Genomic DNA, 22,671 nt, shown 5'->3' on the forward strand with positions numbered 1-22,671 from the left:
GGCTCGGGGAATCATAAGAATCAAGTTCATAAAGTTAGAAAGAACCTACTTTTGACTTGGTCCCCCCTCTGGCCCTCTCTTCTATACATTACTGCAATGAATGGTTGTTCTACTTAATTTGCTAATGTTCTCATCACTCCTGTGCCCTTTTATCGAATGTCACGTACTATAAACCCGTCAAGGGCATGAAATGTTTACTAGTTTCGAATTCCAAGGCCCCCAGGTTTTTCCCTCTCTTCAAAATAGCTATTTGCACTCTTAGCTGTTATCTGGCAGAACAGGATCCTCCGGTTTTAAAACTTCATCGTCTGTGTCCCTCGGACGTCTATATCTCCCCCACCACCACCCCAAGCAAATAATACAATCTGTGTTACATTTGAATCTCCTTGGAAGTTTCTCTTCCTTGTTCCCACACTTTGGATCCCATTGGCTCACCACAAACTCAGTCACAGTGGGGATGATGTAACTGAAAAGTGGCTTTGGAGAAGGAATAGGCAGATGTGATAAAAGGGAAGAAAACGGATTTGTTGAAATAGGCAGGTGGACAGCATTAAATCCCTCAAAACGCCCCATGTGAGAGAGAGACCAGGAGCCATAAAAAGTAGGTGTCTCTTAGAGAAGAGATGGAAAAGAATTGGAGCATGGCTGGCTGGAATGTAGCTTATGTACAGGTAATCCTCAACTTACGACCACAATTGAGCCCAAAATTAATTTTGCTAAGCGAGACAGTCGTTAAGTGTATTTTGCCCATATTTTACGGCCTTTCTCTCCGCAGTTGTTAAGTGAACCCCTGCATCTTAGGGGACTATGATTAGGGGACTGGGGGTAAAACATATGAAGAACGGTTGCAGGAACTGGGTAAGTCTAGTTTGGTGAAAAGAAGGACTAGGGGTGACATGATGGCAGTCTTCAGGAGCTGCCACAAAGAAGAGGGAGCCAAACTATTCTCCAAAGCACCAGAAGGGCAGGACAAGAAGCAATGGGTGGAAACTAATCAAGGCGAGAAGCAAACTTAGAACTAAGGAGAAATTTCCAGACAGTGAGAACAATGAATCAGTGGAACAACTTGCCTCCAGAAGTTGTGAGTGCTCCAACACTGGAAGTTTTTAAGAAGATGTTCGATTCTCACCGTGGGGGCTCAGTGGTTAGAAGGCAGCATTGCAGTCTAATTCTGCCAACTGCCAGTAGTTCGATTCTCACCAGGCTCAAAGTTGACTGAGCCTTCCCTTCTTCCGAGGTCGGTAAAATGAGGGCCCAGATTGTCAGGGGCAACAGGCTGACTCTGCAAACCGCTTGGGGGTGGGGGCTGTTTATTTAAACACTCAGGGCTGTTGCTATTCATACGTTTTGAAATGTACATATATTTTCTAGATTCGGGAGGTCAAGCCCCACAGGCAAGAGAAAGGAGTGAGTTTCCAGTGATGGCGATGGAGGCGGTAGACCTGTCTTTTCTCTCGGAGGTGGAGAGGGACTTCATCATTCGGGTTCTCCAGCGAGATGAAGAACTGCGGAAAGTGGAAGAGAGAAGAATTAGGTGAGAGGTTGACCAACAGGGGATCATTGCCCAAGGCTCTGAGGCTGATAAATGGGGGAAAGGAGGGACCCCCTGAGTATGTTGCCATTCCCAGTTTAGGACACTGAGTAGGAAGCGGGTGGTCTTCGGGAGGAGGGTAGGAACCTCTCATGTAGAAGATCTACCCTACTTTTGTTCTTCAGAAGAGCTTGGCTCTTTCTTGGCCAAGTGGTCCAGTCGAAGACCTGATTGCCATCTTCTTCCAAGCCCCATGCAATATTTTGAGGCTCTTCCTTCTACCCAAGCTGAATCAAGTAACATCTGGCTCTCAAATCAGATGAGCCACATCTGGTCTCCAGAGGAAGTCAACCCTTTTCTCTCCCCTTCTCCCTTTCTGCCCTTCCTCCCAACAGGCGCCTGAAGAATGAGCTGCTGGAGATCCGGAGGAAAGGGGCCAAGAGGGGCAGCCAGCGATACAGCGAGCGGACCTGCGCTCGTTGCCAGCAGAGCCTGGGACGGGTCAACCCCAAAGCCAACACCTGCCGGGATTGTAATCACCTGGTTTGTCGCGACTGCCGCACCTACGATGCCGACAGCTCTTGGCGCTGCAAAGTTTGTGCCAAGGAGGCGTAAGTCTGCTTCCCTGCTTTGCATGTTGCGGCTGGGGTTGTGCTCCCCAAACACGACCAACCCTCTGTAGCTAAATCAATGATCCCTTTGTTAGGAATGCCAGCAGCCCCGGCAAAAAGTTTCCCTCTCACCGCAAGCTAACAAGTTAGTCCGGCAAGGAGATGGTTAGTTGTCTGCCACATCTATTCATCTCCACTCCCTGCCTTTTATCCCGAGAGCTAGGACGGGGCCTCGCTAGCAGCACTGGCTCTTCCTTCCCCAGGACCGGCCCATTTATTTCCACTGCTCTCCTCTCCTCTGCCTTCTGCGCATCCGCATGTCAGGCACTGGACCCAGCTGTTTCCTCCTCTTCCTCATCAGGCACCCCCAGAGCTGGGGGCTGTTGACTTTCCATCTGAAGGGCTGACGGATGGCCCAGGCTCCCCCTGTCTCTCTCTGTCTCTCTGTCTCTCTCTCTCTCTCTCTCTCTCTCTCTCTCTCTCTCTCTCTCTGTCTTTCTCTCTCTCTCCCTCCCTCCCTCTGTCTCTCCCTCCCTCCCTCCCTCTCTCTCTCTCTCTCTGTCTCTTTCTCTCCCTCCCTCTCTCTCTCCCTCCCTCCCTCCCCCCCTCTCTCTGTCTGTCTCTCTCTCTCTCTCTCTCTCTGTCTCTTTCTCTCTCTCTCCCTCCCTCCCTCCCTCTCTCTCTCTCTCTCTCTCTCTGACAGCTCCACTCCCTCTTCCCCCTCGGAGCTCTCAGGTTGCCTTGATGCTAACCCTGACTCCCACACCTTCTCTTCCTCTGATTCAGCTGCTGGAGGGGCCGGCAGCTGACAGGCCACAACAGGTTGTATAAACCTTGGGATTCTGTACACACCTGGGTCTATCCAACCACGGCCAATGTTAAGACGTGTGGACTTCAACTCCCAGAATTCCCCAGCCAGCATGGTTCATCTCACCTAATGCGCAATCGTACTTAACGGACTTTGGGATGGGAGTAGAGATTCATGTCCTCAGAAGTGATTGCTCTTCTCTTCCCTGCTTTCCCATCTGCAGGGAGCTGAAGAAAGCCACTGGAGACTGGTTCTACGACCAAAGAATGCATCGCTTCGCTCCTCGACTGGGCAGTGACATCATCCGGATGTCACTTCGGCGCAAACCACAGGGTGGGGCATCTCTGTCGGAAGGCAACTTCTGTCTCTGGTTTTTAATTAGATTAAATCTTCACTCGTTTCCAAGGCTAAGTAGTTATAATTTCTCCCTGCCAATTCCTTCAATGCCCTGAGATATTTCCCAAGTAGAGAGAAGGATGTTGTCAGCTGGATTCAATCTGAATGCAATCTGGTCTTGCAGCATTTACTATCTAGACCAGGGTTTCCAACCGTTGGAGAAAACTTTAAAGTATGCAGACTTCCAACTCCTCAAATTTCCCAGCCGAAATCCAGATGTCTTAAGACGACCGAGTTTGAGAAACGCTGGTCTCGATGTTAGTCCCATTTCTTATCTGGCAATGATCGTTTTGATCCCACTAGAATCTTCCCAGGCAAGACCAGCTCTTCTTCCTTGCTCACATCACCAATGGCCTCCTTATGTGGGTCTAGGACATCTCAACACGGACCAACTCACTGGGGGATCACTTGTCCCGGCCAATTCGCCGTGGGACAAGAGTTCCATTAACATCAAAGAAATGGTGGGATGGACTCATTAAAGGAAAGGTGCAAAAAGAAGGACAGAATGAAATCTGAATGACAAAATAATAAATGTTTAATTATTTTAAATCCTTGAATTGTCGCGCGGAGAGTTCTCCTGTGGTGAATTGGCCATGGCAAGTTGTGCCATACAGAGTTGGCTGCACCAAGTTGGCCAGGCTGAGTTGACGGCAGCAAGTTGTCCCAATCCATCCGTTTGCTCCTCCCTACCGAACATTTTTACCCCCATCTTGGGGGGAAGAGGGGGGGAATCTGAGCACTTTGAAACCTGCAAGTTCAAAGTTCTAAACAATGTAAGGAGTAAACCAGTTGTCCAATAGGACCGCTTTGGGTTTGCTCCTCCAGGGAAACTGGATATTTATTTTGCTTTGCTTTGACCGGGTTTCCAGAAATGAGAAGACAAGTATAATTCATTCAGTAAACCCACAATGAAACAAACAGTAGCCTAGCGTAATGTAAGCGGGGCTGCAGGTGTGTAACCTTACAAGGCTGCCAAATGCAGAGGGTGTGAAAATGGGGGAACTGATATTAATTTCCTTATTTCCATAACACAGTTGTGTTCAAATTATGGGGAGTTTCGGAGCGTTGCATCCTCTGCGGACAGAGTCAGACGTGGTTTGTTCATGGTTGGCTTAGTGTCTTGCACGAATATAGTCAATTACAGTTTGGAAACTGGGATTAGAGGCTTAGTGCAATGTGGGAACCCAGCTAGTTTTGGCTTATTCAGCACCCCACATTTAAAGAAGGGCTTATTTAAGGTGCTGTGTGGGAACCCAACCAATTTTGATTTAATCAGCACTGTCAGGCTTGTCCCAGCTTGGACACTTAGGAAAGAGAGACCCTCAACTCCAATTGAAGCGAAAGGTATACTTTTACTAAAACCAAGTAGTTACAGCAAAAGCAAAACCGGATCTGACTATTCTGGCATAAACCCTGCTTTTTCCCCTTCTTCCAGGCCCTCCCTCTCTTGGCCAGTTTGTAATTATCCAATAATATCCAAATTACATGCTTTGATAAAAAGTCCTAAGGCTTGATGCCTCTTTGGTGGACTTTTCATCCCATTCTCATTCTCGTGTGCTTGGGTCATTGGCCTGTTCTAACTTGGCACCTCTGGTTCCTATCATGCTGTCAACCCTCCTCCCTACATCCCCATTCTCCTCTCTCCCTGCGTTTATGGCAGGATACCAGCAAAGCAGGCTGAAGCAATACGATGGCAGACCTGGCATTACCCCATATTTAAATAAGGACTTACGCTGTGTGGTGGCTGTGCTTTATGTTGATACCTCTCTTTCTCTGGTCATTTAGCTAGCAAAAGAGAGACAACAAGCCAAGTGCTTCTTCAGAAAGCTCAATGCAAAGACCCCAAAAGTAGCTCTGAAGCACCGCCGAAAAGTCCACAGCAGCAACGCAAGGAACACAGGTGAGTCTTCCTCCCTGCCTCGGGGCTTGTGGTGAGAGCCATCCTTTCTTACACCCATGCTCCAAGTGCACGAAATGAAAGCGTTCAGCAGGTCTGTGCCACTGTCAGCCCATCTGCTGGAGAGCTAAGCTATGGCTGCAGGAAGACGATGTAGTATCTTCAGAACCGGGGTTAATTGTGGGAATTCGAATCGTGCTTTCCTGATTGACAGGTTCCCAGAAAGCCCACACCTCGGAATTTCCCGGGAAGATTGAATGAATACGATGAGTTATATGGATGGAATTGGGGAGTCACAATAAAAAGTTTGGAAATTCAAACCTAGTTGTATCTACCCGTTCTGCTTAATGGGTAGAAAAGGAATGGATCGCGTAATTTGCTGGAAAATCATGCTGTAGAATTAGTCTGTAGAGCAGTGGTTCTCAACCTTCCCAATGTCGTGACCCTTTAATACAGTTCCTCATGTTGTGGTGACCCCCAACCATAAAATTGGTGTCTTGGTTCCTAAGACCATCGAAAATATGTGTTTTCCGATGGTCTTAGGCGACCCCTGTGAAAGGGTCATTCGACCCCCAAAGGGGTCCCGACCCACAGGTTGAGAACCACTGCTGTAGAGATTCTCAGTCATCCAGCTCAGGGGTCTCCAACCTTGGCAACTTTAAGACTTGTGGACTTCAACTCCCAGACTTCAACTCCACAAGTCTTAAACGTTGCCACGGTTGGAGACACCTGATCCAGGTCATGGATGTCCCCCAAAGGTGCTTTTTTCAGGAGGCAACTGGACTTTCTTGATTTTTTTTTCTTTTGAAGCTGTTTCAGTTCTCATCTGAGAAGCTTCTTCAGGTCTGACAGGATAGTGGAGAACGGAAGGATTTATATTTCATGCAGATAGCTGGTCATTTGCATCCTTCTAGAGGGTCCTTGAAGCACTTGGGGGTTTATCTGTATCCTCAGAGTCAGTGAGTAGTGCGGATGAGAAACAAAACATCTTCAAAAGAAAAAAAAACAGAAAGTCCAGTTGCCTCCTGAAAAAGCACCTTTGGGAGGACGCTGTAGAAATAATTCTCTGAAATAATGGAGTTGGAAGGGACCATGGAAGTCTTCTAATCCAATACTCTAGGAATAATGGTGAAGATCACAAGTAGATCTTGTACTCTTGTACTTTATCAAACTGGTGATGTCGGAAGAAAATCAAGGAGTTTACAAATCGGCCATCTCCAACTTAAGTTCTCTCCAGATGTGGTTGAAGAACAGCTTCTAGCCGCCCTAGATAATAGGAAGATATCTGGGGGGAATAGCTCAGCAGCATGGGTTCTCTGCTCCCTGACTGATAAAGCTTGCCCAGAGTTTGTGAACTTGAATCATGATGACCTGGATTCTTTTTGCTGCTGATCTAATTGTTCTCTTTCAGCTTGATCTCTGATTCCTCTGAGCTACGGGATCCCAAAAGTGACACAGAATCGACTGAGAATATGAGCTTGGATGGCTCGCGCCCAGCCTCTGGCCCCACTTCTACTCGATCTAGGTGAGAAAGACTTCCGAGATCTTGTCAGTTAAATCTTTTGAGGGGCAAATGGAAGATTTGATTAGCAAGGGCGCAGGACAGACAGAAAGTCTTTATACTTGTATAAAGTCTTTATACTCCTGACATAGATAATTATGTTCAAACTAGCCACTAAGATAAAGTTGCGCGATTACTGGTGGTTTAGCAATCTGGTTTCACCTTAATATGGTTGGCGATCTTGGTTTGTCGTTTAAGATATTGTGTAAACCCGTGACTTTGTGCTTTGTTTAGTAAATCATAGCTTTGTGTGAACATAATTGCACTGCAAATCAAGCCCGAAGACTTTCAAATTTTATTTGATCCCATCCGATGAGTTTGGAAGCCATGATTTAGTCCTGTACACAATGGGTGAAATTACCGCAGTGGCCATGAGATCAGCCACAAATAAAACCTTGTTTAGTGTGCTCCGTAAATAATAGCCGTATGTGACTAGATGAATGCATCATGCTCAACTATGTGGTGCTTTAATTATGCAAATTTAAGCAAATCTAGACCGCTTTGTCAGCTTTGTTAGCTGAAAAGGAAGACCTAGTGGTTTTCTTCTCTGTGTGTCCTCAAGTAGTTACTTGTTAAAGTTCTGTTGTTTCCCTGTTGTGTTGTTAGCTTTTTGATCTTGCATCTTCATGTCTGGCGTTGTTTCTAATCAATGTCCTGGGATCATATCATGTTGAGGAAGCAGGAGACAAATCATAGGCAAGAAATCAAAAGTAGATCCTTCATATCCAAGATAGAATGAGGACACTCATCTGATGTTCTGCTTGGAAACATCTGGTCTCCCAAAGAAGCTGAGTCAGCTGGACCTCTTGGTTGGATATAAGAGATTTCATCCTGTGATCTTTTTTTTTTTTTCTTGTTGCGGTTTTTGCAGCCCTCGTCAAGAGAAGATGAACACTCTCAGCCCACCGGGGTGCAAGGTCTCCAGCCTAACCCTTCCTGCTGGCTTTAAGGAGACTCCCCACTCCGATTCAGAAAGTGTAGGTTTACACTGAAGAGCCCTTTCTGGTGGTTCTAATGTGGAGAGAGAAAGTGTATGGATGTGTGTTGGGGAAGTCAGAAATCTCTTTTTCCAAGATGCTGTATCTGAATATTATGGGACGTGGTGGCTCAGTGGCTAAGACGCTGAGCTTGTCGATCAGAAAGGTTGGCAGTTCGCCGGTTTGAATCCCTAGCGCCGCGTAATGGAGTGAGCTCCCATTACTTATCCCAGCTTCTGCCAACCTATCAGTTTGAAAGCATGCAAAAATGCAAGTAGAAAAATAGGGACCACCTTTGGTGGGAAGGTAACAGCGTTCCGTGTGCCTTCGGCATTTAGACATGCCGGCCACATGACCACGGAGACGTCTTCGGACAGCGCTGCCGATGAGGACCACCCCCCTAGAGTCGGGAATGACTAGCACGTATGTGCGAGGGGGGGACGGACCTTTATCTGAATATTGGAATATGTTGCTTGGGACATGCTTTTGAGTACGATAAGAGCAATTAGGCAGTAGCTGGGACTCAATAGACCGCAGCTACACTTGTTAAAAGTTGAATGTGTCTCTGGGCAATAGATTTGTTTTGCATTTCAATTTGTGACATACGATGGTAATGACCCAGCTTCTTCTCCTATCACATCCAGTTGTAGGAGAACAGCAGCTTGAGCTGAAAGGCAGGGTTAAGCATGTCATCCGTTTGGAGTCATTGGGTTCTCACAAGAGACCTCAGTCCAGCCTCCCCCCCCCCCCCCAATGAATTCCTTTCACCCTTAACAAGCACCAATTTAGCTTTGACCACCAATCAGATTCTTATGTAGAGGTGGCATTGATAGACTCTTCAGTCCTTTGAACCTGACACTAGTTGGTTTATTCTTTAGGAAGCCCTTTGGGGGACTCAGAGCGCAGTTTCAGCAGATGAAAACGAAGTCTTGTTCAAAAAAAATCCCAGGAGGGTTCAGAGGCCGTCAGGTAAGGTCGGAAGGACTGTTGGGTAGGTTAAAGAGTTGGGCTTTTAGACTTCCAACGTGGGTTTTCAGCTCTTGACCCAGCCATCGGTTTTCATTGTGGGTTTTGGGTCAGTTGTTTTTTTCCACATCCAGCCCTACCTTCCAGGGTTTTGGAGTGAACATTGGGTGGGAGGGCCTGTGTAAACCAGCCTTCCCCAACTTAATGATCTCCAGATGTTGGTGTTGGACCCACAACTCTTAGCCACTCTTATGCACCGAAGATAAGGAATTTGTCTTTGGTGCATAAGCTCTCGGTGTACATAAAAGATATAAGTGATAAATCATGATAATAGTAATCAATAAATACATTCATCATGAATCATAAGATACAGCACTTAGTGATAGTCATAGGATACTAAATGAGGGGGGAGGAGAAGGAGGAGAAGGAGAAGAAGAAGAAGAAGAATTCTTTATTGGCCAAGTGCAATTGGACACACAACGAATTTGTCTTCAGTGCATAAGCTGTCAGTGTACATAAAAATACATCCATCAAGAATCATGAGATACAACACTTAGTGATAGTCACAGGTTACTAAATAAGCAATCAAATCATACAAGGAAACAAATAAAACAATATAAATTGTAAAGATACGAGCAACAAGGTTATAGTCATAAGTAGAAAGGAGATAGGTAATAGGAAGGATAGAAGAATAATAGTAATACAGTCTTAGTAAATAGGGTGAAAAAAAATAGAAAGGGTGGGATACCATCATTGTAAATAAGAGAGCTGGTTTTGAGGCCTAGCATATGTCCTTCCTAACTCGGTGAAGCTAAAATGAGTGATTTCTGTGACAACTTAGCTTATTTTCTACAGAATACACAAAGTCTGTAATTGATCTCCGGCCAGAGGATGTGGTCAATGAAAGTGGAGTCCTGGGAGACAGAAGCAAGTCAGTCCCAGGTCTCAATGTTGAAGCGGTAAGTTTTGAAAGAGAAAGTTCAATGTTGTGAGGACATTCCTGAGGAAAATGTGCCCTTAGTACTGGGCTACGTTCACACATTGTAGGAAGCCCCCCCCCCCCCCCCCGTGGTTTATAGGCTTAAAAACATCTAGTCATTTTTGCTGAGGAATGAGATTGTGTGGAAAGGATCTTTGAATTTATTTTTAAAAAAATGTTTTTTAAAAATTTTTAGGCAGACAAACAAGACAAAACATAAAACCATCTTCCATTACATACAGTGTGTCGATTGGTTACAAGGTTTTTGTGCATCCTTTCCATAGTCTTCACTTGCAATTTATATAAATCGCATAATAGCAAATCGAATATGTATACATTATTATCATTATACCTCATTTGTTTGACTCACTATTATTCCTTCATTTTAAATGAGATATACTAAATATTGGGTTCATTTATATTATAACAATTCATTAGATCATCTTCAATGTATCCAATAATAGTATATCTTTATGTTATATTCAGTACCATTCTTTTATTCTTGTATTGATAACATTCTGTCAATCTCCCATTTCAATATCCCACTCCTGTCTTTTCCAACCACGCTCAATCTGCTGTCAATATCACCAATTTTCTTGTCTCTTTGTTCATCTTTTTCTTCAATTTTTTGAACTCTATCCTCAAATTTCATCATCACTTGGTAAATATTCTCATTTTTTTCATCAATTTTTTCTGTTCTTTGTTCAATATTTTCCATTCTCTTTTCAATGCTGTCTGTTCTTACTTGTATTTTTTGAATTTCTTGCATAATCATTTGTAATGTTACTTCCTTTTCTTTTTCATGTTGCGCCATTCCTCCAGATAGTAAATACTGCCATTATATCATTCAAAGCTTTTTTATTAAATTCCAAACAAGTTCACTGTATTCTTTCAAGTCAAGGCTTTCTTTTCACTCCACTCCAGCTACTGATAGTACCCCAGAGGAGCACCTGTATAAACAGTCCGTTCTCTTCCCGCTATTATTTTCAATAAACAAGCTCAGAAACCTTGAAATGTAGATCAAATGTTCAAAGAAAACAAGAAAAACAATGTCTCCAAGCCTCTAAGTGGCGATGTTACTTCTTTTCCTCTGCTTTTCCTCCCCTCCCTATATTCCAAACTTAATGAGAAAAGGTCTTAGAAAAAAAATCAATAGAGCATTGAAAAGAGAAAAAGAGAGAAAGTTTTAATCAATAAGTATTAAAACAAGAAAAATAGAAGAAGAAAATAAAAACCGGTCCAGTTTAAAAAGTAAAAAGCATTTGTAAAAGTTCCATCCATAAAAAAAAAATTAAAGAAAGATAACACACTAAGTTTGACTCAGGCTTAATCTCGCTGCTTAACCTCTCCTGTCTTCAATTTTAACTATACTTTTGATCTTTTTGGATGTTCTCTAATAATAAAATGTATCTCACCAATTCAACACACTTTCTCTCTCGCTTTTCTTCCGTTCTGGAGCTGTCCCAACTTTCAGCAGCTTCAATGGCTGCTTCTCTGTGGCCGGAAAAAAGAGCTTCTCCTGGATCTATTAGGGACTTTGCATGTCCCTGGGATCAGCAGGATGTGCCCTTCTCTATCACCGTCTCTACGGGACGGTTTAGGTCCAAAGGGACTGTCCAGCGGCAGAGATATCGACGGCGGTCTTGGAGCACCAAGATCGCACGTCGTATCATCGCGAAGTCCGCTCCGCCCTCAAGGATCTTTGAATTTATTTTCTTCAGTTGTATGGCGTTTAAGATCTAGAATCCTTAACAACGACCACATGGATCAAGGAATTCTTGTCAGGGAATTCTGGGAGTTGAAGTCCATACCTCTGAAAGGAAACGAAGGAAGTCTGATTTAGAGCCTAACCATTTGTAATTAGAACAAACCATGGCTTAATCCCATCAAAGAACTCAGCAGTGACTGCGTTTACTCCACGATTAGCTTTTTAAAAAAAAACCTCCGATGATTACATAAGGCATTATACTCAGTCAACATTTTTATTGACTTATAACTACTATCAAATACAAAATACAAAGTAAATAGAAAAGCAGAGGGGGAGGAAAAGAGAAGTGAGGAAAGATGAGGGGAAAAAAAGAGAAAGAAGCATTGACTTCCGACTCTCTCAGTTACAGTAAAATAAGGCATTAACATCAAAATAAAAACAAGGCATCACGACCTAGCCCACGGATCGGGAACCTTAAAGAGCCACGAAGGTCCTAACCGGAAGCCCCCCACTCAATTCTGGAGCCAACCAAGACTAGGAGTCTCCTCCTAGCACGGCGTCCTTTTTCCTCTGCTTGCCCTAACCGAAAGCCCTATCAATTGGGGAGCCGACTGGCGACAGGGAGCTGCAGCAGGCGGATGAAAAAGCCACATGCAGCTCCAGAGCTATGGGTTGCTGACCTCTGACCTAGCCATACCTAACGCTAAGCTCTGAAGCTGAATAACTGAATAGCAAAATTAAGCAAGCCATATCAAGGCCTAACAAAACCTGGGAAGGCAGCCTTTCTTGTTTGTGAATCATGGTTTGGTGTGAGATGCAAGCCACATAATAACTTGTGAAGACAGTAGCCTTGAATCTTTGATGGGTCCACAAGATTTGTTGTCGGGAGGAAAGACAGAGCATGCTCAGAGTTCCTCCAGCTATTGCAGAGATACCTATATTGTGCATATATGTCTTTTCCTAGGAGGAGGAGGAAGAAGACATAGATAGCTTAGTTGAAATTCACCGGAGAAGGGCAGGCCGAAATAGCATACGCAGTGGTACATCTTTGGTGAGTTTCTCTACGAATAATTTGTGTCATGGACTCTAGAGAAGAGAGCAAATTTGTGCTCCTGATTTCCTGCAGGAGTGAGCTACTAATGACACTTTAACTCAGGGTTTCCCAACCTTGGATCTGTTAAGATGCAGCATCTTCAACTCCCAGAATTACCATCAGCCAGCATGGTCGCCTGGGGAATTCTGGGAGTTGACGTCCATGCATCTTAACGTTGCCACGTTTGGGAAAGCCTGATCTATATCGGGGTGTCAAACTCAATTTCATTGAGGGCCGTATCAGGGTTGTGTTTGACCTCCGGGGTGAGGGGGGCGTGGCTAGGTTGACGTCCCCTCGGCCCGGGGGCGTCTCTGGTGGCCCAAGTACTCTGCCAGCAAAAACAGGCTGCAGAGCTTCATTTTCAACTGCGATAGCCTCCTGCCGCCTTCTCCCAGGAAAAATCGATGGCCCCTTGAGCTCTGTTTTCCCTGGCAGAAGGCGGCAGGAGGCCATCACAGCTGGGGTGGGAGAGAGGCCCTCGTGAGCTCTGTTTTTGCTAGCAGAGGCACCACGGGCCGATCTTTTGCTGTTTCTTGGGCATCCCCGTGGGCGAGATCTAAGCACCCTGTGGGCCAGATCCGGCCCACGGGCCTCAAGTTCCTCACCCTTGATCTATATGTTAGATTCCAATGCCGTCTTATCTCTGACCACTAGTTGGGGTTTCAATCCTGCCATTTTTGGTGGGCCCTGATTGCCTCAGGGTGGATTTAAAATGGCAGAGACGGGAACAAGGGCGGAGTCGAACAGCTGACCAATGAGGCGGGGGATGAAAATTATGCAAGGAGTGTTAACTATAAAATTTTGTCTCTTCCATTTTTTCCCCCTCTCCTGATTTTCTTAGAGCACCTTGGGAAGCATGGTCAGCATTTACAGCGGGGCAGGTGACTTTGGCAACATCAGCGTCACGGGGGAGATCGCTTTCTCCCTGAGCTACGAAGAAAAAACGCAGGCCTTTTTTATCCACGTGAAGGAGTGCCGCCATCTGGCATACGCTGACGAAGCCAAGAAGCGGTCCAACCCGTACGTTGGGCAAGGGGTTGCAATGGATGGGAGTGGGGTTTCTGGAACGGGCTTCGTTTTCCTGTCAGAGAAGCTACGAGACCAGGTGTAATCATCTCCAGAATTGGCTTTTGGACCCAGCTTTCAGCCAAGTTTGGACAATGTGCTACTCTGGATTGTAGATGTCATGAATCTGTGGGGGAAGATGATCTGGAACCTGAGCCGACAGAGATTGAGGGGGCAGCTTTGTTGGCTTTGGAGGAAAATGAGGAAGGGTGGGGCCAGTTAGGCCAAGGCCTTTCAGGATTAGGACAGCTTGTAGACAGGGAGGGACAGGGGCAGGATGAACATGAGAGACAGAGCTCAGGCGAGGAGCAAGGACCACCTCCTCCTGATCCGAGAGCACAGAGAGTGGAGAAAAGGCGAGAACCAGAGGTGTTTTACATTCAGGTGATAGTGATTGCTTTTACTGTTTTAATCTTTGGCAAGATTGTTTTATTCGGTTGGTAAGCTACCCAGAGTTTGTGTGACTGTGAGATGGGCTGCCTATAAATTTAATAAATAAATAAATAAACTACTGGGAGATGTTAGACTAGGTATGAATCAATTTTTCTCCTGGTCTCTTTCTTGCAGATACGTGAAGACGTACCTTTTGCCAGACAAATCTCGTCAAGGCAAGCGAAAAACTACCATCAAACGTCACACTGTCAATCCTCTTTACAATGAATTGCTCAAGGTTCGTGTGTTTGTGCGTGTGCGTGCGTGCGTGCGTGAATGTTAGACCCGACCCTCCCTTCTCTCGTCCCCTCCTCTCTTCCCTTCCCTTTCCTCTTTTCCTCTCCTCTCTTCCCTTCTCTTATCTCTCCTGCTCTCCTCTCCTTTCTTCCCTCTCTCTTCTCTCCCTCCCCTTCCTGTCCCCTCCCTTTTCTCCTCTCCTCTCCCCTGTTCTCCTCTTCTCTCCCTTTTCTCCTCTCCTCTCCCCTGTTCTCCTCTTCTCCCCCTTTTCTCCTCTCCTCTCCCCTGTTCTCCTCTTCTCTCCCTTTTCTCCTCTCCTCTCCCGTTCTCCTCTTCTCCCCCTTTTCTCCTCTCCTCTCCCCTGTTCTCCTCTTCTCTCCCTTTTCTCCTCTCCTCTCCCCTGTTCTCCTCTTCTCTCCCTTTTCTCCTCTCCTCTCCCCTGTTCTCCTCTTCTCTCCCTTTTCTCCTCTCCTCTTCCCTCCCTTTTATCCTCCCCTCTCAGTTTTTCTGTTACAGTTTTGCACCTGGCTAATGAAGAATCAGGTGGACTCTTACGTCTTGGGACTTAGGAGATGGAAGGATTGTCAATTTGTGGGAAAATATTGGGTTATGGTTAGTCATAGTAGAAGTATATGTAACAAAATATGCCATTACGGGGCTGTCTTAACATGTGCTTTGTGTTGCTCACATGGACTACACGGAATTGGGCCAAGCCTATGGCTTTCTGGCTTTAGAGGAAGGGGAAGATTTTCCCAGCACTGTATATGCTGACACAGGGATTGTAGCAGTATTTGGGTCCATTGGTGAAAATCTGGGACCGGAGTCACACAAAATGTTATTCATAATGTGGTTCGTTTAGTTTTGATTTAACGTATTGCACGGATCAATGGTTAACAAACCACCAGCAAGCCCTGTGTATTGCTCAACACAATGCACAATCCCAGTTGATAACATTTTGCCAAACCAATCATTCTTAAAACCAACTCAGGCTTAATGTAATCTATGAATGGAGTGCAGAACCCATGGACTGCAAAACCCATCGCCTTTAGCTAGTCAGTGGCTTGGGGTGCCGAGATTTGGTAATCCAGCAAGAACTCCAGAGGCATCTGATTGATCACATTGTGAGACACAAAGTGTTGTTGGGTTAAGGTGCCCTTGGTCCACTATCTAGAGGACAGGATGTATTCAGAGATACGTGTCACTTGCCTTGTGAGGAAGACAAGCTTGTTTCCAAGTCAGTATTTTGTCCAGCTTTCAAAAGGAGGCTCAACGTTTTTGAGATGCTTAGCAGTTAGACTTACATACCCCTTTACAGCCCTCTCTAAGCGGTTTATAGAGTCAGCCTATGGTCCCCCAACAATCTAGGTCCTCACTTTACCCGCCTTGGAAGGATGGAAGGCTGAATCAATCTTGAGCCAATCAGGATCGAACTGCTGGCAGTGGGCAGAATTAGCCTGCAATACTGCATTCTAGCCACTGGGAGGGAGGGAGGGAGGGAACTATAGCATTTAGACTTATTATACCGCTTCATAGTGCTTTTACAGCCCTCTCTAAGTGGTTTACAGAGTCGGCCTCTTGCCCCCAACAATCTGGGTCCTCATTTTACCCACCTCGGAAAGATGGAAGTCTGAGACAACCTTGAGCCTGGTGAGATTCGAACTGCCAAACTGCTGGCAGCCGGTGATCAGCAGAAGTAGCCTACAGTACTGCACTCTTAACCACTGCGCCACCGCGGCTCATTCACTGCTGGTGAAAACTCTTCTTTTGTTCCATCTTGTCACAGTATGAGATCCAGAAGTCTCTTCTTTTGACCAGAACTTTACAGTTCTCTGTTTGGCATTATGACCGCTTTGGACGGAATCACTTCTTGGGAGAGGTGGATATCCCTATGGATGCCTGGAACTTCGACAGCCAGTTGGAAGAGTGTCTTCCCCTACATGGAAAGGTCAGTCAAGTCTGTCTCTTTTGCTGTCAAAGTAATGTAGGTCTTGGGTCTGTTCCTGGAAGATATTTATGCCATGGATTTTCAGAGTCCCTAGCTCTCTTTAGATGTTAAAAAAAACAACCCATGACCAACAACAACGTTAGTAGCCTTTAGCAACCTTTTGGGGGCATGTGCGGGATTTTGAGAAGGTATGCCTGGTGCTCTCACAAAATGGCAGCCATGAGAGGCATGGCCAGTGCCAGAGTTTCCCACTAGACAAATGTAGGAGTTTCCTTAGCATATTTTTGTCTCTCCAAGAGGTCCCTTTTTCTTTCTTTCTGGATTTGTGGAGACAGTTATAAGTAGCCATCATCTGGTTCTCGGAGGTAATGGTGATGGCGAAGACTGGTGTTTTATTTATTTATCTACAAAATTAATTTAATTATAAAATTTATTGGCTGCCCATCATAGAAAGTGGGAAAGGGAATGGACGTGACGGGAAGGGACTAGACTAGATGAGATGGGACGGGATGGGACAGGAATAGAATGGAATGGATTGGACTGGACTAAACTAGAGTAGAGTAGACTAGACTGGAATAGAATAACAGAGTTGGAAGGAACCTTGGAGGTCTTCTAGTCCAACCCCCTGCATAGGCAGAAAACCCTACACCACTTCAGACAAATGGTTATCCAACATCTTCTTAAAATCTTCCAGTGTTGGAACATTCACAACTTCTGGAGGCAAGTTGTTCCGCTGATTCATTGTTCTAACTGTCAGGAAATTTCTCCTTAGTTCTAAGTTGCTTCTCTCCTTGATTAGTTTCCACCCATTGCTTCTTGTCCTGCCCTCAGGTGCTTTGGAGAGTAGTTTGACTCCCTCTTCTTTGTGGCAACCCCTGAGCTATTGGAACACTGCTATCATGTCTCCCCATGTTCTTCTTTTCATCAAACTAGACATACCCAATTCCAGCTAGGATTCTAGGATAACTCTGGGTGGCTTACAGCTACATATAAGCTAAAAACGTAAGTTAAAAACAAACAATAAAACCAATTTTGCCTATTAGCCTCCCACCGAATTTGTTAGCAACTGTGAGCAACTTTTTAAAAGTACATTAGGTGACACAGAGAATGTGGCATAAATGTTAAGGAAAGGGTGGGCAACTGAGATTTCTTCTTCTTTCTGCTTAAATAAGCATTGGTAAAGTCATCTTGTGGGTGACTAGGGTGGGTACAACTAGTTTGGTTAAGTGAGGAAGCTCTTTTTACGGTAATCGTATACATACTTGGTGAAATTACTGTTCATCTGAAAGTACCCACTTCTGTCCAGTCGTTTGAATAATTGGACGTGAAAGACCGGTTTGAATAATGCTTCGACTTGTTTTTTGGATAGTTTAGGTATGAGCCTTTTGCAGCCAAACCAGTTTTGTCATTGCGGAGACAAGATGACAAGGCTTTGACAGTTTTGAACTACGATTCTAAATTCAGCCGAAAAATTTTGGAGCCTTTCGAATTGCTCCAATGCGCTTTAAAGTCAATTATTTCCTTCCTTCCCTTTTCTTCCCCTCTTTGCTTGGGCTATAATGACAATCTCCAGGGAGATAACAGTTATAATCTAAGCTATATAATGCAAACACACATGTGGGAAAAGGGATTATATTTGTTTGAAAAGTAGCAAATAACAGCGGGGGAATAACGCTGTCTCAGACCTCTGGTGTTACTAGAAGCATTCAGTATAATCTTTGTTTATTTCTGTGGGCAATTGCAATCTGTCATTGCAATCTATATTGGACTGTTGCTTGATTCACTATACTAACCTGGTTACTCCTGTTTGTAATGGGTAGCTTATAGCTTAGTAAAATGTGGTTTAGTTAACACATCTATATTTTAGGATAACGTGAGCCTGGAGTTTATGTATCCAACTCCACTGAGATCTTAGCCCCACGGGCTACTAGTCCCCTACTGTGCAGGGGATTAGTACTTTAAAGTTGGTTGAAGCTCTGCTGTGACTGTTTCTGGATTCTTCCCCCTTTTAAAAAAAATATTTATACACTTTTTCCATTATGATACAAAAGTGCTTAGTCGACAGTGTATTGTCTAAGTCCATTCACTTTTACAAAATAATAGTCGTGCTGGTAATAATAATAATAATAATAATAATAATAATAATAATAATAATAATAATAATAATAATAATAATAATAATAATGATAATAATATTCACTTATGTGTAGTAATAATCTTTCATCGTTTACTTTTACATAACAATATTCTTTTGTCTTCTAATTTCTACCTTTTTTTTACCTAGCCACTGATCAAATAAATCCCATGTTTTAAAATAATTTTTCATCGTTTACTTTTACATAATATTCTTTTGTCTTCTAATTTCTACCTTTTTAACCTAGCCACTGATCAAATAAATCCCATGTTTTAAAATATTCTGTTTCTTCCTTTTATTTTCAATGTTAGTCTATTCATCTCCGCACAGTCTAATATTTTTCTGATTATATTTTGGGTATCTTCATTTTTCCAATATTGTACAAATACAATTCTCGCTGCTGTCCGTACATGTAACGCTAAATATGTATTCCCTTTATTATAAATTTCAGGTATTATACCTAACAAAAATATTTCTGGCTTTAAGTCTTATGTGTTGCTTTATCATTTTTTCTAACCATGTGTGTATTTTCGTCTATTTTTTTTTTTTTTTGCCATCTGAGGCTTTATGAATCAGGGTTTGTTCTGTCTTAGACATTTTCTGTATGTTTGGTTTGCGTAGGTCTCTCTGCCAATGATGGCTGTTGGCCCCGTAGAACCAGAATTCATTGCATCTATATTCTGGATAATTCCTTCCTTCAGTTTCTAAATTCAATATTTATATTCTGACTAATTCCTTCCTTGCATTTTTTTAAAACTCAGCATTTATACTCCTTTGCAATTCTTTATAATGTTCCCTCCACCTCATCTCCCATTTAATTCCACTTCTGAATACCGATAGACCACAAGGGAGCGCAACGTTTATGTTGTTAAGTGAGACATTTTTAAAGTGAGTTTTGTCCCTATTTGACTACTTTTCTAGTTCCAGTTGTTAAGGAAATCATTCCGATTCTTCAGTTGGTAACATGGTTGTTAAAACACTCTGGCATTGACTTTGCCAGAAAGTGGCATTGCCAGAAAGTGGCCAATGCCTGTTCACATGACCCCGGGACATTGCAACCGTCATAAATATGAGTCACTTGCCAAGCATCTGAATTTTGATTATGTGACCGCAGGGATGCTGCAACAGTCATAATTGTGAAAAAGGCTCATAAGTCACTTTTTTTCAGTGCCGTCATAACTTTGAACGGTCACTAAATGAATTGTTGTAAGTCAAGGATTACCTGTGATTCCACCTGCCCTGTTTCACACTTTCCTTTCAGGAGTAAATCCTCCTAGTGCTACATTGGTTTCAACAACCTCATATTCAGGAATTGATCTGGGTGCGATTACCATATTTTTCGGAGTATAAGACGCACCTTTACCCCCCTAAAAGAGGGTGAAAATTTGGGTGCGTCTTATACACTGAATATAGTCCCACCCACACACTATTCCCCCACCCCCACCCTTTGGCCTCTGCCTCCCAGGAATTACCTCCTTGCACCAAATGGGGAGAATGGGGCTTGCGGAGACTGCAATAGGCTATAGCAATTCCTGCAGCCTGAAACAGCTGATGATCGGGAACTGAAAGTGAAACTTGCTGTTTGCTCCACGAGGCAAATTGCTGGGAGGCAGAAGCAGATTTTTTTTTCTTGTGCTAATCAGGCTGTTTGCTACAAGAAGGTAAGTCAATAACTATAAATGCCTATAGAATGTTCAAATTATTAGACTTGCTTTTTTAAAGACTGCTTTATTATAGTTCTAGACAACTTAACAAAATGAAAAAGTTTTTTAAAATAAATGCTTGATCTGAAGAGGCCCCGTGCTATTATATCTTCTTTTAAATAGCAGAGAATAACATATACTTCCATAAAGCTCATCAATTTTAACAGCATCTGTACAAGTATAGTCTGAAATGTAAAACCACAAACAGGGTATATCGTCTGTACTGTTTGCTGTTTGTTGCAAGGAGGCAAATTGCTGGGAGGCAGAAGCAGATTTCCCCCCCTTGTTTTCCTCCCCAAAAGCTAGGTGCGTCTTATACTTTGGAGCGTCTTATACTCCGAAAAAATACGGTAATCTGTGGCATTGCCCTTTTTCTCTTTTAGAACTTCGGAGAAGCTTCTTCTTCTTCTCCTCCTCCTCCTCCTTCTTCTCAGTACAAAGGTGAGATCGTGGTGTCCTTGAAGTTCATCCCACCAGCTAAACATCTCGGTGCAGGAAATGGGAAGAAAGGTGAGGGCTCAGAAGGTTTAAACAGCTTTTCCTTGGATGAAACAACGAAAAACAAAAAATAAATCTACTGCATTTGTCCGGAGGCTTTGTTTTCCATTAGCTCCAGATGTTCAAACAAAGAAACCTTTTCTTTTCCTCTGAGATGGAGAAAGCTTGACCTATTTGTTGGTGGAAAACAGCTTTTTTAAGTTTCAGATTTTATAGCGGGGTTAGTTTGGAGTGTAAATATTCACCTGGTCAAGGAAACTGTTTTTTGGTGGTTTTATTTTAGGGTTGTCATCCAGTGCAGAGCTGGCAGCAAATTCAGACAGTAGGGAGGATAGGGAGGAAGATGGGCCAGTCCTGGAGTCTGGGGAAGGCTCTGATGAGGGCTCTGTGTCGGAGGCAGAGATGGGGCCAGAGCCGTCTGACAATTATCAATTGCCTTCAGAGTCAGACATCCGTGAGGCAGACGAACAGCTGGAGCCTGTTCCCCGTGTGCGCATGCGCAGAGTTGCCAGACGAAGGGAACAACTAAATAAGAGGGGTTGACTTAGGAGTATTTATTTCCCCTCCCAGAGGAAATAAAAGAGGAACAAAAGGGGAGTGGAGTTTGCAGGAGACAATTTGTTCGCTTAATTGGTTCGTGACTCTCCGAGACTCCTTGCCAAGTTTTGCAGATCTCAGCCTGGCAGCTGTCCAAGCCAGATAAGGTCTATGGCTGTAAATCCTCCCTTGAAAGACTTTGTTGGGTGTGAATGAGTAGAATTCACAGTAAATTAATACTTTTTGTCAGGACCAGGAGTTTGCTTCATGCTCTTGGGAAGCCTCCTTCAGAACACCTATTTAAGCACATTTTCAAGCCAAAGACACATGTGCTGCTTACATTTGCCAACTGGTAGGGAAAGTAAGTGAAAACCATCCCTGGTTGTCACCCTTCTCACCAAGGATTTTTGTTTAGGCAAAAAGGAAGAAGGTGGTGAACTTCAGGTCTGGATCAAAGAAGCCAAGAACTTGACCGCAGTCAAATCCGGCGGGACATCGGACAGCTTTGTCAAGGGGTGAGCAATGAAAGAGGCTTTTAAACGAGTGCTGAATAGAAAGGAAGTGAGAGATTTGGAGCGGTTGTCCTCAACATTGACCTGTGTGTTAGTGGATGCCAGGATATAAGTTTTATAACCGTCACGGTTGGCACTGCACATGCTCAAATGTTGAATGAATGTCCTTGGCTCCAGGCTGGGTAAATTCTGGAATATTGAATGGAAAACAGAATCTAATTCCTGTTTTAACAAAAAGACAACACACCAGCACTGGGGCCTTGCACAAATTATGCAGATAGTTTCTTTTTGCTTGACTTTGCTAGTAAAGGGGTAGATGAACAAGTCATAGAGAATATCCTGTTCTGAGCATTGAGAAGTTTCTCTGCAGCATCTTAAGCAGGGGTGTCAAACTCGATTTCATTGAGGCCTGCATCAGGGTTGTATTTGACTTCCAGGGGCCCCGGGTGGGCATGGCCAGCTCAATGTCACTTGTGTCGGGGGCACCTGTGGTGGCCTGAGTATGCTTGGGCTCCTGAGCTCCGTTTTCGGCTGCGATGGCCTCCTGCAACCCTCTGCCAGCGAAAACAGAGCTTGGGAAGGCCGTGGTCTGTTTCCAGGGCGGCCCCGTGGGTTGGATCTAAGCACCCCAAGAGCCGAATCTGGCCCGTGGGCCTTGAGTTTGACACCACTGGTCTTAAGGACTACCAATGTGTTGTCGCTGGAGCAAAACTTCTCAAGAAGATCCAGCTTGTTCTGACTCATGGTTCTAGGTCAACTAGTTTTGGCAAGGTCCAAGTGTAAGAGCCTCTTTCACGAATGAGCACCGACTCCTTCCTGTCCACAGGTGTTTGCTCCCTCTGAAGAACAGGACAGCGAAGAAGAAGACCCCGGTGGTGAAGAAGAGTCTGAACCCTCACTACAATCACACCTTGGTCTACAATAACATCTTTACAGAACAGTTGTCCCACATCTGTCTGGAGCTCACCGTGTGGGACCGGGAGCCTTTGTCCAGCAATGATTTCTTGGGCGGCGTCCGGCTTGGAGTTGGCAATGGTGAGAAAGCAACAGGACCCATTGAGGTTCCACTAGCCTTACTACT

The 22,671-nt window shown here is 44.3% G+C and overlaps 1 protein-coding gene across 3 annotated transcripts in view; it reads left to right on the forward strand.

The window, feature by feature from the left end:
• SYTL4 (synaptotagmin like 4) overlaps positions 1–22,671 on the forward strand; it is a 30,837-nt gene that overhangs the window by 6,930 nt on the left and 1,236 nt on the right. For all 3 annotated transcript variants that reach the window (XM_081963873.1, XM_081963874.1, XM_081963872.1), the window contains exons 2-16: positions 1,372–1,534; positions 1,927–2,142; positions 3,174–3,283; positions 5,132–5,246; positions 6,655–6,768; positions 7,676–7,781; positions 8,660–8,750; positions 9,603–9,706; positions 12,399–12,485; positions 13,369–13,547; positions 14,160–14,262; positions 16,045–16,206; positions 20,427–20,553; positions 21,494–21,593; positions 22,417–22,625. In XM_081963873.1, the coding sequence (XP_081819999.1) occupies positions 1,422–1,534; positions 1,927–2,142; positions 3,174–3,283; positions 5,132–5,246; positions 6,655–6,768; positions 7,676–7,781; positions 8,660–8,750; positions 9,603–9,706; positions 12,399–12,485; positions 13,369–13,547; positions 14,160–14,262; positions 16,045–16,206; positions 20,427–20,553; positions 21,494–21,593; positions 22,417–22,625 (1,936 nt within the window). In that variant the 5' untranslated portion in view covers positions 1,372–1,421. The remainder of the gene's footprint in view (positions 1–1,371; positions 1,535–1,926; positions 2,143–3,173; positions 3,284–5,131; positions 5,247–6,654; positions 6,769–7,675; positions 7,782–8,659; positions 8,751–9,602; positions 9,707–12,398; positions 12,486–13,368; positions 13,548–14,159; positions 14,263–16,044; positions 16,207–20,426; positions 20,554–21,493; positions 21,594–22,416; positions 22,626–22,671) is intronic.

The sequence above is a fragment of the Natrix helvetica genome (genome assembly GCF_964273705.1).
Source record: "Natrix helvetica genome assembly, chromosome: 11".
In the NCBI taxonomy this organism is placed as follows: Eukaryota; Metazoa; Chordata; class Lepidosauria; order Squamata; family Natricidae; genus Natrix; species Natrix helvetica.